Source organism: Oncorhynchus mykiss, chromosome 28 (genome assembly GCF_013265735.2).
Source record: "Oncorhynchus mykiss isolate Arlee chromosome 28, USDA_OmykA_1.1, whole genome shotgun sequence".
Taxonomy (NCBI): Eukaryota; Metazoa; Chordata; class Actinopteri; order Salmoniformes; family Salmonidae; genus Oncorhynchus; species Oncorhynchus mykiss.
The window spans coordinates 5,391,262-5,403,808 of NC_048592.1; the positions used below are offsets into that span (position 1 = coordinate 5,391,262).

General features: G+C 47.5%; 1 protein-coding gene across 3 annotated transcripts in view; it reads left to right on the forward strand.

Annotated features, from left to right (window-relative positions):
- Positions 1-1,135: 1,135 nt before the first annotated feature.
- Positions 1,136-12,547, forward strand: part of LOC110508385 (zinc finger protein 704) — a 104,100-nt gene continuing 92,688 nt past the window's right edge. Inside the window, exons 1-2 of one of the 3 annotated variants that reach the window (XM_036967064.1) lie at positions 1,139-1,646; positions 10,019-10,251. In XM_036967064.1, coding sequence (XP_036822959.1) covers positions 1,353-1,646; positions 10,019-10,251 — 527 coding nt within the window. In that variant the 5' untranslated portion in view covers positions 1,139-1,352. Of the gene's footprint in view, positions 1,647-10,018; positions 10,252-12,547 lie in introns of all 3 variants that reach the window. The other 2 variants (XM_036967066.1, XM_036967067.1) reach the window with 2 other exon arrangements.

Genomic DNA, 12,547 nt, shown 5'->3' on the forward strand with positions numbered 1-12,547 from the left:
ACACTCAGAAATAATTTGCAAATGAAGCATGTGTGTTTAGTGAGTCCTCCAGATCAGAGGCAGTAGGGATGACCAGGAATGTTCGCTTGATAGGTGCGTTAATTGGACCATTTTCCTGTCCTGCTAAGCATTCCAAATGTAACGAGTGCTTTGGAGTGTCAGGGTAAATGTATGGAGTAAAATTTACATTATTTTCTTTAGGAATGTTGTGGAGTAACACTAAAAGTTGTCAAAAATATAAATAGTAAAGTAAAGTACAGATACCCCAAACAACTACTTAAGTAGTACTTTAAAGTATTTTTACTTCAGTACTTTACACCACTTTTTGTGACTAGAGCGAGTACAGCTACGACCAGAAGTGACTTTCCGGAGCAGGTTAAAGAGAGCACCACCATTTTCAGACAATTCACCAACTTGGGTGAAAGCAGTGTGCAACATAGTAAATTGGTGGTGGAAAATTGTGTTTTATTGAGACAGTTAACATATTTTTCCTTTTTTTTCACCATTATAGCTGGTTAAGGAGGAAAATGATGCTTTTGCAGCCTGCATGGAGGATGCTTTATGCACGAGCTGTCCATGTATTACCGGGAATGCACATCAATCCTAGATAGTGCAGATTTAGCACCAACTATCGGCTGCCAAGGCTAAGAAGTTTAGAAGTTAAATTATGTTGAAATGGTTTATTTTACCCACTGAGTGAAAAATATACTTGAGTTACATTGTTTTTTTTCTGGGGGTGGATTATCCCTTTAATGTAAACACAGGCATTTATGTTACGGAAACACTGATAAAATGGCATAGGCTCATTTTTGTTATTATCCGGTGTTAAAACGAGTGATTAATTCCACGCTTTCGCACCTCTTTCAAGTTGTGAATAGGCTGATACACTTGATCTCCACAGACATAAGGCTACTGTTTCGACTTCAACCAAGTCTTGGCCTACTTGTTGTTTTCATTTCTCCCCTTTCCAACGGCCGGCCGGCAAAGGGCAAGCTGGAGCGACACACCCCCACAATCTTCGCTGATAAGAAGTGACAAAGTCCAAACTAGCCAATGGGCTGCTGGCTTCCGAAGGCTGCGTGCCGAACTGGAGTGTTTATGTATTCTGAGGACCAATGAGAGTGAACTGAAGGCGGTGCCCTGTGAAGCTCACCAGGCTGCACCAGTGGTCTGGACACGCAGGGGAGTGGAGGCGTGGTATTTTATTTTACTAAATAACTAAACAATCTTTAACTATACCGTAGAACAGCGGTAACAGACGGAGATCGATTCCAGACAATCCCGATAAATGTATTTTATTACAGATATCTGCACTAAAATCTATAGAAAGCGGGTCATCTTTCTCTAGTCCAATGATGAATTCTAAACGTCTGCTTGACATGTCCGCTGTTGGAATACGTCTCGGGGGCGCTTCGAAACAAGCCGGTATTGATCAGCATGCAGAGGGGTCCAAGGGACGCAAAATTACTGTCGCCGCCACTGCGGACAGCGGTGTCATTCTGGCGTGCAAGAATGGTCCCGCAACGGGAGCAGTTTTCTACAAAGTCGTGTTGGATGATGGATCTTTAAGAGAATGTACAAGACAGGACACCGTCCTCAATGTGAATGACCTGTCATCAGGGAGAGAAAAATACCACCTGAATAAAGTAGGTTCTATTCCATATTTGTTGGTCTAACAGTGAGTTGGTTAGTTATTCATTTCCACCCTATTAAATTATTCACATGAAGTCCCATTGTTACCGAAAAGCCTAATTGTGCAGTCACCCGCAATACAGAACCAGTCCGCTCTGACTTCTCTGTAGCCTCTTCGCTCCGGAAGACCTGTAGCCCACAGTTTGTGCGCCCAATAAGGTTACAGGGCTCCCGGAGCGAAGAGGCTAACTCTGCTGACGACGTGACCCGGTTATGTTCTCAAGTGAAAATATAGGTCAGGCATGCGACTAACCCGAGTTAGTTAGCCTACTAATTACAAATAGTAGCCTATATATGACGGATTTCATCTGTTAAAATGGCGGCCCATTGCATGTTCAAAGTTTTTAAATGTTCAGTCAAAATCATGTTTTCATGAAATTGGGTCATATGGATGAAACCATATCAAAGTAGGACGACCAAAGTATGAACATATCTGTTGCTTCTACATTGATAAAGTTTGATCATAAATGTACTGGTCCCCTCCCCATGTCAAACACTTATTCAGGAGGTGGGATGGAGGCAGGATTATTAAAAAGCCTAATTTACAAAATGCCACATTTGGTAATGTTTTATTCTCTTACCTAATTCAAAAATAAATGCAGCCTTTTAACAAACAAACCAGAAGGTGTTTGCAGAGGGGCGTGGTTTACATGGCTAGGTAGCTCGTCTACTGGTGCCAAAATTTGACTGCAGCACGTCAACAAATATAATAAGAGCTTTCACCTACTCGTCTAAGACACTTAACCCCTTTCATATGTGTCTGGTGTTCGCTATTAACTGGCTGACAAGGTCTTCAGCCAGCATGGAACAAACGCGGGGAAGGGTTGCCCAAAACTGCTACAGTTGTCATATCATTACATCGAGACATGCCAAATGGAAAATTCTTAGAAACGTTTTGATATTGTTGATATGCATGCAATATGAATGTTGTCTCTTTCAATGACAGACCGACCAGGGTAAAATCTATGATCCTTTTTTGATGTCACTTGTTAAATCCACTTTAATCAGTGTAGGTAGGTGAAGGGAAGCAGACAGGTTAAACAACGATTTGTAAGCCCTGAGGCAATTGAGACATGGATTCGGTATGTTTGCCATTCAGAAGGTGAATGGGCAAGACAAAATATTGAAGTGCCTTTTGAAAGGAGTATGGTAGTAGGTGGCAGGTGCACTGGTGGGTTTTTCAGGCTTCCCGTGTGAATCAAGAATGGTCCACCACCCAAAGGGCACCCAGCCAACTTGACACAACTGTGGGAAGCATTGGTGTCAACATGGGCCAGCATCCCTGTGGAACGCTTTCGACACCTTGTAGAGCCCATGCCCTGACAAATTGAGGCTGTTCTCTGGGAAAAAGGGGGTGAAACTCAATATTAGGAAGGTTAAAGATGCACTATGCAGAAACTGCTTCGCCATTTTCTGATTGCTAAAATTTTAATGGTTTGCCTAATTTCAGTTTGTGACAAAACAAGCAAGTATAATGTAGGGAATCATTGTACCATCTAAACTGCTGTGACATATTTTTCCATAACCAAAAACATTGTATTTTCAGCTGTTTGAAGCTGGTGTACAAAACCCAAAGTAAAAGATGCAAAAACTAAACTTAAGAGCGGGAAGCATATGTAACGGATGTGAAACGGCTAGCTTAGTTAGCGTGAGCGCTAAATAGCGTTTCAATCAGTGACGTCACTTGCTCTGAGACCTTGAAGTAGTAGTTCCCCTTGCTCTGCAAGGGCCGCGGCTTTTGTGGAGCGATGGGTAACGACGCTTCGTAGGTGTCAGTTGTTGATGTGTGCAGAAGGTCCCTGGTTCGCGCCCGGGTATGGGCGAGGGGACGGTTTAAACTTATACTGTTACATTGATGCTGTTGACCCGGATTACTGGTTGCTGCGGAAAAAGGAGGAAGGTCAAAAGGGGGGTGAGTGTAACGGATGTGAAACGGCTAGCGTGGGCGCTAAATAGCGTTTCAATCAGTGACGTCACTTGCTCTGAGACCTTGAAGTAGTAGTTCCCCTTGCTCTGCAAGGGCCGCGGCTTTTGTGGAGCGATGGGTAACGACGCTTCGTAGGTGTCAGTTGTTGATGTGTGCAGAAGGTCCCTGGTTCGCGCCCGGGTATGGGCGAGGGGACGGTTTAAACTTATACTGTTACACATAGAAATAGCGAACAGGCTTGCTTTCAATGCGAATGACGGATCTATAAAACACATTTCTATATGAATTTGGTCGGGTTGCCCAAATATTATGTTGATTTTGGCCTTCAACATCAGATGCGATCAGGACACGCAGGTTGACATGTCAAAACAAACTGAACCAACTGTATAATTTTGGGGACAGGTCAAAACACACAAGATTCATGGACATTTAGCTAGCTAGCTAGCTTGCTGCTGCTAGTTAATTTCTCCTGGGATATACACATTGGGTTGTTTTTTTTACTTGAAATGTAAAAGGTCCTTTATTTTGCTGGATTGTTGTAGAATCTCGACTCATTTTGAGTCACACAATATCATGTGTCCTCTACTCCAACAATGAATCCACAGATAAAAGAGGAAACCTAATTAGTTTCTAGTAACCTCTTCTCCTTCTGTGGATTATATATGGCGGTCCCTTTTTTGCCTTCAAGTTTACTATTTTTCAAAAATGAAATCTATGGCATGCTAGGATGCTTAACACAGAAGTTTATACTATAAATATTTGAACAACAGTTCAGAAAGCGTGGTTCACACTTTTTTTTGACATAGTGTGCCTTCAACGGGATTCGACCTCATACCCACACATCCCTTAATGTTCAGTCTTGTGTTTTACAACACACGGTTTGAAAAGGCACGTGATCAAACAAAGCTTTGGGCATCATTGATGACGTACTTTGATAAAGTGATACACGCATCGACACACTGCTTCGAAGATAGCTGCTTAGCGATTTCGACGCATGCCTCGGAGCTCTGGTTTCAAACGTAACATCACTAACTGAAATTGTCCAAGATGAACGAGCTAGCTAGCTTGATAAACAGTGCTGACAATTCCATTTAGGCATGCTAGATAAATTATACAGTCAACATTTTGTTTACATTGACGCTTTTACAATAATCAAACAGTTGGAATAACAAATAATTTGTAAAACATACATGACAGGATTGATGTTTCAGTGTTTGTTACTTTGTGTATCAGCAAATTTGCTTGAAATAATCTCACTGGAACACTGCTCACTGCATGTTGCTTGACAAAAGCGGTTTCAAAGAATCCCCAGTCAAGGTGCGCTCACTGTCCACTCGGCCTACTAGCTCCCTGTCCACTCGGCCTACTAGCTCCCTGTCCACTCGGCCTACTAGCTCCCCGCCCACTCAGCCTACTAGCTCCCTGCCCACTCAGCCTACTAGCTCCCCACCCACTCAGCCTACAAGCTCCCCGCCCACTACTAGCTCCCCACCCACTCAGCCTACAAGCTCCCTGCCCACTCAGCCTACTAGCTCCCTGTCCACTCGGCCTACTAGCTCCCTGTCCACTCGGCCTACTAGCTCCCTGTCCACTCGGCCTACTAGCTCCCTGTCCACTCGGCCTACTAGCTCCCTGTCCACTCGGCCTACTAGCTCCCTGTCCACTCGGCCTACTAGCTCCATGTCCACTCGGCCTACTAGCTCCCTGTCCACTCGGTCTACTAGCTCCCTGTCCACTCGGTCTACTAGCTCCCTGTCCACTCAGTCTACTAGCTCCCTGTCCACTCAGTCTACTAGCTCCCTGTCCACTCAGTCTACTAGCTCCCTGTCCACTCAGTCTACTAGCTCCCTGTCCACTAGCTCCCTGTCCACTCAGCCTACTAGCTCCCTGTCCACTCAGCCTACTAGCTCCCTGTCCACTCAGCCTACTAGCTCCCTGTCCACTCAGCCTACTAGCTCCATGCCCACTCAGCCTACAAGCTCCCTGCCCACTCAGCCTACTAGCTCCCTGCCCACTGAGCCTACTAGCTCCCCGTCCACTCAGGCTACTATGTCCCTGTCCACTCAGCCTACTATGTCCCTGTCCACTCAGCCTACTAGCTCCCCGCCCACTCACAGCCTACTAGCTCCCCGTCCACTCAGTCTACTAGCTCCCCGTCCACTCAGCCTACTAGCTCCCCACCCACTCAGCCTACAAGCTCCCCGCCCACTACAAGCTCCCTGCCCACTCAGCCTACTAGCTCCCTGCCCACTCAGCCTACTAGCTCCCCGTCCACTCAGGCTACTATGTCCCTGTCCACTCAGCCTACTAGCTCCCCGCCCACTCACAGCCTACTAGCTCCCCGCCCACTCAGTCTACTAGCTCCCCGCCCACTCAGCCTACTAGCTCCCCGCCCACTCAGCCTACTAGCTCCCCGCCCACTCAGCCTACAAGCTCCCTGCCCACTCAGCCTACAAGCTCCCTGCCCACTCAGCCTACAAGCTCCCTGCCCACTCAGCCTACTAGCCCCCCCCCACTCAGCCTACTAGCTCCCCGCCCACTCAGGCTACTATGTCCCTGTCCACTCAGGCTACTATGTCCCTGTCCACTCAGCCTACTAGCTCCCCGCCCACTCACAGCCTACTAGCTCCCTGCCCACTCAGTCTACTAGCTCCCCGCCCACTCAGCCTACTAGCTCCCCACCCACTTAGCCTACAAGCTCTCCGCCCACTACTAGCTCCCTGCCCACTCAGCCTACAAGCTCCCTGCCCACTCAGCCTACAAGCTCCCTGCCACTCAGCCTACAAGCTCCCTGCCCACTCAGCCTACTAGCTCCCTGCCCACTCAGCCTACTAGCTCCCTGCCCACTCAGCCTACTAGCTCCCTGCCCACTCAGTCTACTAGCTCCCCGCCCACTCAGCCTACTAGCTCCCCGCCCACTCAGCCTACTAGCTCCCCACCCACTCGGCCTACAAGCTCCCCGCCCACTACTAGCTCCCCGCCCACACAGCCTACTAGCTCCCCGCCCACTCAGCCTACTAGCTCCCCGCCCACTCAGCCTACTAGCTCCCCGCCCACTCAGCCTACTAGCTCCCCGCCCACTCAGCCTACTAGCTCCCCGCCCACTCAGCCTACTAGCTCCCCGCTCACTCAGTCTACTAGCTCCCCGCCCACTCAGCCTACTAGCTCCCCGGCCACTCAGCCTACTAGCTCCCCGGCCACTCAGCCTACTAGCTCCCCGCCCACTCAGCCTACTAGCTCCCCGCCCACTCAGCCTACTAGCTCCCTGCCCACTCAGCCTACTAGCTCCCTGCCCACTCAACCTAGTAGCTCCCCGCCCACTCAGCCTACAAGCTCCCCGCCCACTACTAGCTCCCCGCCCACTCAGCCTACTAGCTCCCCACCCACTTAGCCTACAAGCTCTCCGCCCACTACTAGCTCACTGCCCACTCAGCCTACAAGCTCCCTGCCCACTCAGCCTACAAGCTCCCTGCCACTCAGCCTACAAGCTCCCTGCCCACTCAGCCTACTAGCTCCCTGCCCACTCAGCCTACTAGCTCCCTGCCCACTCAGCCTACTAGCTCCCTGCCCACTCAGCCTACTAGCTCCCCGCCCACTCAGCCTACTAGCTCCCCGCCCACTCAGCCTACTAGCTCCCCACCCACTTAGCCTACAAGCTCCCCGCCCACTACTAGCTTCCCGCCCACACAGCCTACTAGCTCCGCCCCCACTCAGCCTACTAGCTCCCCGCCCACTCAGCCTACTAGCTCCCCGCCCACTCAGCCTACTAGCTCCCCGCCCACTCAGTCTACTAGCTCCCCGCCCACTCAGCCTACTAGCTCCCCGCCCACTCAGCCTACTAGCTCCCCGCCCACTCAGCCTACTAGCTCCCCGCCCACTCAGCCTACTAGCTCCCCGCCCACTCAGCCTACTAGCTCCCTGCCCACTCAGCCTACTAGCTCCCTGCCCACTCAACCTAGTAGCTCCCCGCCCACTCAGCCTACAAGCTCCCCGCCCACTACTAGCTCCCCGCCCACTCAGCCTACAAGCTCCCCGCCCACTCAGTCTACTAGCTCCCCGCCCACTCAGTCTACTAGCTCCCCGCCCACTCAGTCTACTAGCTCCCCGCCCACTCAGTCTACTAGCTCCCCGCCCACTCAGCCTACTAGCTCCCCTCCCACTCAGCCTACTAGCTCCCCGCCCACTCAGCCTACAAGCTCCCTGCCCACTCAGTCTACTAGCTCCCCGCCCACTCAGTCTATACTGAACAAAAATATCAACGCAACATGCAACAATTTCAAAGATTTTGCTGAGTTACAGTTCATATAAAGAAATCTGTCAATTTAAATAAATTCATTCGGCCCTAATCGATGGATTTCACATGACTGGGAATACAGATATGCATCTGTTGGTCAAAGACACCTTAAAAACAAGGTAGGGTTGTGGATCAGAACAAGTCAGTATCTGGTGTGACCACCATTTGCCTCATGCAGCCCGACACATCTCCTTTGCATAGAGCTGATCAGGCTGTTGATTGTGGCCAGTGGAATGTTGTCCCACTCCTCTTCAATGGCTGTGCGAATTTGCTGGATATTGGCGGGAATTGGAACACGCTGTCGTACACAGCCATCCAGAGAATCCCAAATATGCTCAATGGGTGACATGTCTGGTGAGTATGCAGGCCATGGAAGAACTGGGACATTTTCAGCTTCCAGGAATTGCGTACAGATATTTGCGACATGGGGCCTTGCATTATCATGCTGAAACATGAGGTGATTACGGCAGACAAATGGCACGACAATGGACCTCAGGATCTCATCACGGTATTTCTGGGCATTCAGATTGCCGTCGATGAAATTAAATTGTGTTCATTATCCGTAGCTTATTCCTGCCCATACCATAACCCCACCGCCACCATGGGGCACTCTGTTCACAACGTTAACATCAGCAAACTGGTCGCCCACATAACTCCATACACGTGGTCTGCGGTTGTGAGGCCGGTTGGACGTACTGCCAAACTCTCTAAAATGATGCTGGAGGTGGTTTATGGTAATTTAATGTTAATTTCTCTATCTGGCAACAACTCCAACAACTCTGGTGGACATCCCTGCAGTTAGCATGACAATTGCACGCTTCCTCAAAACTTGTGGCATTGTGTTGTGTGACAAAACTTCACATTTTAGAGTGGCCTTTTATTGTCCCCAGCTCAAGGTGCACTTGTGTAATGATCATTCTGTTTAATCAGCTTCTTGATGCCACACCTGTCAGGTGGATGGATTACCTTGGCAAATGAGAAGTGCTCACTAACAGGGATGTAAATAAATGTGTGCACAACGTTTGAGAGAAATAAGCTTTTTGTGCGTATGGAACATTTCTGAGATATTTTATTTCAGCTCATGAAACATGGGACCAACATGTTTTGTTTAGTCTGTCTTTTCAGACTTCCTGGTAGTTTCACATGAGAAATACATTTTCTCCATTTTTATCAGGATACATTTTCTGGTTGATGGTTTAGTCACACTAGAGGCTGCTTTACATGGGAATCAGAATGACTGTTCAGGACAAAACAGACCAAACGGACATGGAGAAATGCTTGTTTAAGACTTGGTGCCACTCCAATCTATCCATATCTATCCATCTATACATGTTTAGTTCTTGGGGCACTATAACCACATTGTAGTTAAATTGGTACAGCATTCTCACTCATTGGTGCAACAAAACATAGCCTCTTTCAGAGCACGCCTCAAAATATGTTAATGTGCGAGAAACAACAATACCATGCACCCACTAGTGGTCTAAAGGTTTTTGGCAATCCAAAGATACTGTACTAGAGCACACATTACACCGGTTTTAAGGTCTCTGCACTGGCTGCCTGTGAGTTTTAGAATTAATTTTAAGATTATTCTATTGGTTTTTAAATAAATCCTTGATTGTGCACCCCAATACATGTCAGACATGCTTTTAAGTTATGTACCCAGTAGGTTCCTCAGGTCCTCGGGCACTGGCCTTTTAACTATCCCAAAGCCTAGGACCAAAAACCATGGAGAGGCAGTTACTATGCCCCCAGCCTCTGGAACAGCCTGCCAGAGAACCTAGAGAAGCCAAAACTGTGGCCATTTTTTAAAGAGATCTTAAAACACACATTTTTGACTTTTCTTTTTAGTCATTCAGATTCAGTGACACAGCTTCTATATTTCCTTACAAACAAAATCTCCAGCACATGTCCCCTTCCCAACAATGTAGCCAAAAACATATGTTAAATGGTGCCTAAAACTATCATGCGGACTATGTAATTAACTTTATATTATCTATTTTTACCACAAGCTTTGGAAGCTTTGGAAGCAAAAAGCACTAACATCAGTTCTGAGACTCCAACATTTCGATCATTTCTCTGTGTGTGTATTGTTCTTCATCCTTCAGGCAGGTTGTGGTGGGGAGGCAGATGAAAGAAACAGTGGTCTGACTGGGATCCTTACTAACGGCAGTCCCACACACTGCCTGATCCGGAAAGGGCAGAAGGCGGACAAACACATGCACTCAGAGGCCAGGGACCCGCTGGTGCCCAGCGGTTGCCAGGCAACAAATGGACAGCAAGTTCCACCTGAGGAGAGATACCCTCATCCCTCCTCCCAAATACCTGTCCCCCGACGCAGGTAGGGACCACATGGCTAATAACTGTTATTGCCTAGTAAGGCATGGATAACGTTATGTTTATTACCTGTAGCATGGTTGCTGCCTTACCCATAGTTGGGTTTATACCATTCCAGGTCCAGATGATGCAGTCATTGAATTTCAGAAAGTTGATAGAATTTCAGAAAGTTAAAATAGCTCTAAGAATTGGCATAGCATTTCAAAAAGTGAAAACAGAATTGGGTGTTTTCACCTCAAATCCCAAAACATTCCTGAATAAACTAGAGTTTAAATGGAATTGACTCTAGCCTTGTAGTGGTTCAAGCTATCCTATGGTTTGGGTATAAATGTTGTGGGGGAGGCTTGGTCAGATGACCGCTGTTGGATTCTTAGAATGCTTTTCAGTGTTCCAGAATCAGAATAGTTCTGGAATATTCTCAAGACTTTAGAAAATAACTCAGTGTCAAAGTTCTATAATAAGGTCAAGATTGCCCAATCATGTGAGAGAAAATGGGAAAAATGATGGTCATGTTGCTGTTGACTGATAAGCCTAAACCAATACTGCTCTTACTGTGATAGTGCCAATGAACCAATTGCTAGATTAGTCAATGCACAAATCAATGCACAAGATGTCAATGGCTTGTGTCACTGCCTTGCACACCATGGCCAACCACACACAAATGTTTTCTTTTTTACCATAACATTGAGATTCAAGTATCTCTCACATTTAGCGCTACAGAAGAATACCCATGTTCCGCCTTGTTGAGATCTTTCATACTAGATGACATTGTGTTGAAGCATCTGTCATGGATTGGACATGCTGTGGAATTATCCACTCCCTAAGATCCCCAGCCCCTTCTAATCTGAAAAATCATTATTATGTCCAGGCGAGATGGACTCCTGCAACTTAATCCATGCCTCATATTCAGATGAAAGTGTTAACGCGTTCCCTTTTCTTTCTATAATCTCTCTGTGTCTATCCAGACTCGGTATCATTAAGCGTGTGTCTGTGTTTGTTTATATGTTATTCTGTCAGTAGTTTGTACTGTTGTGTGTGACTCAGTGGCTAGCAGAGCGAGAGAAGCTCAAGGCTGTTTTCCCTGTGAATCACACTCACACACATGCGCGTGCACTGGTGTGTTGTGCAGGGCACTCTCTCTGATAGGGATCGACTGAAGAAGCACACACACAGCGGCCCAGACACAGGCAGCAGTCAGAGGGAGAGAGAGCTGTGTCTGTCCAGGGACATGGCCAGCCAGGCTCTAATAGATAACTATGTTACATAACAGACAGGAGGTCTGGGAACTCAAGCCTTTTTATTCACCATTTTTTACAACCATTGATAGTTTGGAACAACTGTCTCTGTGTGAGGGGGAACTCTGTGTCTGTGTGTCTCCGTCTCTGTGTGAGGGGGAACTGTGTGTCTGTGTCTCTGTGTGAGGGGGAACTCTGTGTGTCTCTGTCTCTGTGTGAGGGGGAACTCTGTGTATGTGTGTCTCTGTCTCTGTGTGAGGGGGAACTCTGTGTCTATGTATGTGTGTCTGTGTGTGAGGGGGGGAACTCTGTGTCTCTGTGTGAGGGGGGAACTCTGTGTCTGTGTGCGCGAGGGGTAGGAGTTGCAATGTGGTTATACATTAACAAAGTTCCCTACGGTAGTAGAGTTGCAATGAGGTCTTGATAAAATCCAATATGGTGGATCAATGGAGAACAATGGCCTGATGAGTGTGTTGTTGGTTTAAAATCACTGTTCTCTTATATCAGGATCATGTGAAGTTCATGTGCAGGAAATCATGTGTGATGAAAGTGTCCTCCCGGGGAGCATGCAGCAAGATTGAGCTTGCTTTCCAAAGTACGGACACTTTCTGTGTGTGTGTCACTGGGTGAGTAAGTATGTGGGTGAGAAATTCAGTTCAGTGCGTGTGTGTGTGCGCAGCGCGCATGTGTTTGCGAGAGCCAGCCAACACAACAGCTGCCATGCTCACCTTTCACCTATGACTTGAAATGCCTTTTCTCCCCCAGTCTGAGTTGATGACTCCCTTACTGTCCTGCTCTATCCTCCAGCATATTAAACAGGGCATACAGCCAGGGCTGCTAACAACTTTGAATAATGTTACATAGGCCTAATGATTTGGTCATATTTGTCGAGGCCCTTGTGGCTACATTAAACGTTTGGATTAGCTCCTCGTCTCACCCTGCTCCCCTTCAAATGGGTGTCTGCTCTATGCGGGCGTCTGTAAGCCAGTTTCTCTTAGCAGGAGCATAAGGATCAGTTACAGTCAAATAGATTCTGTCATTTATCTGCAATAAGAAGGAATTGGA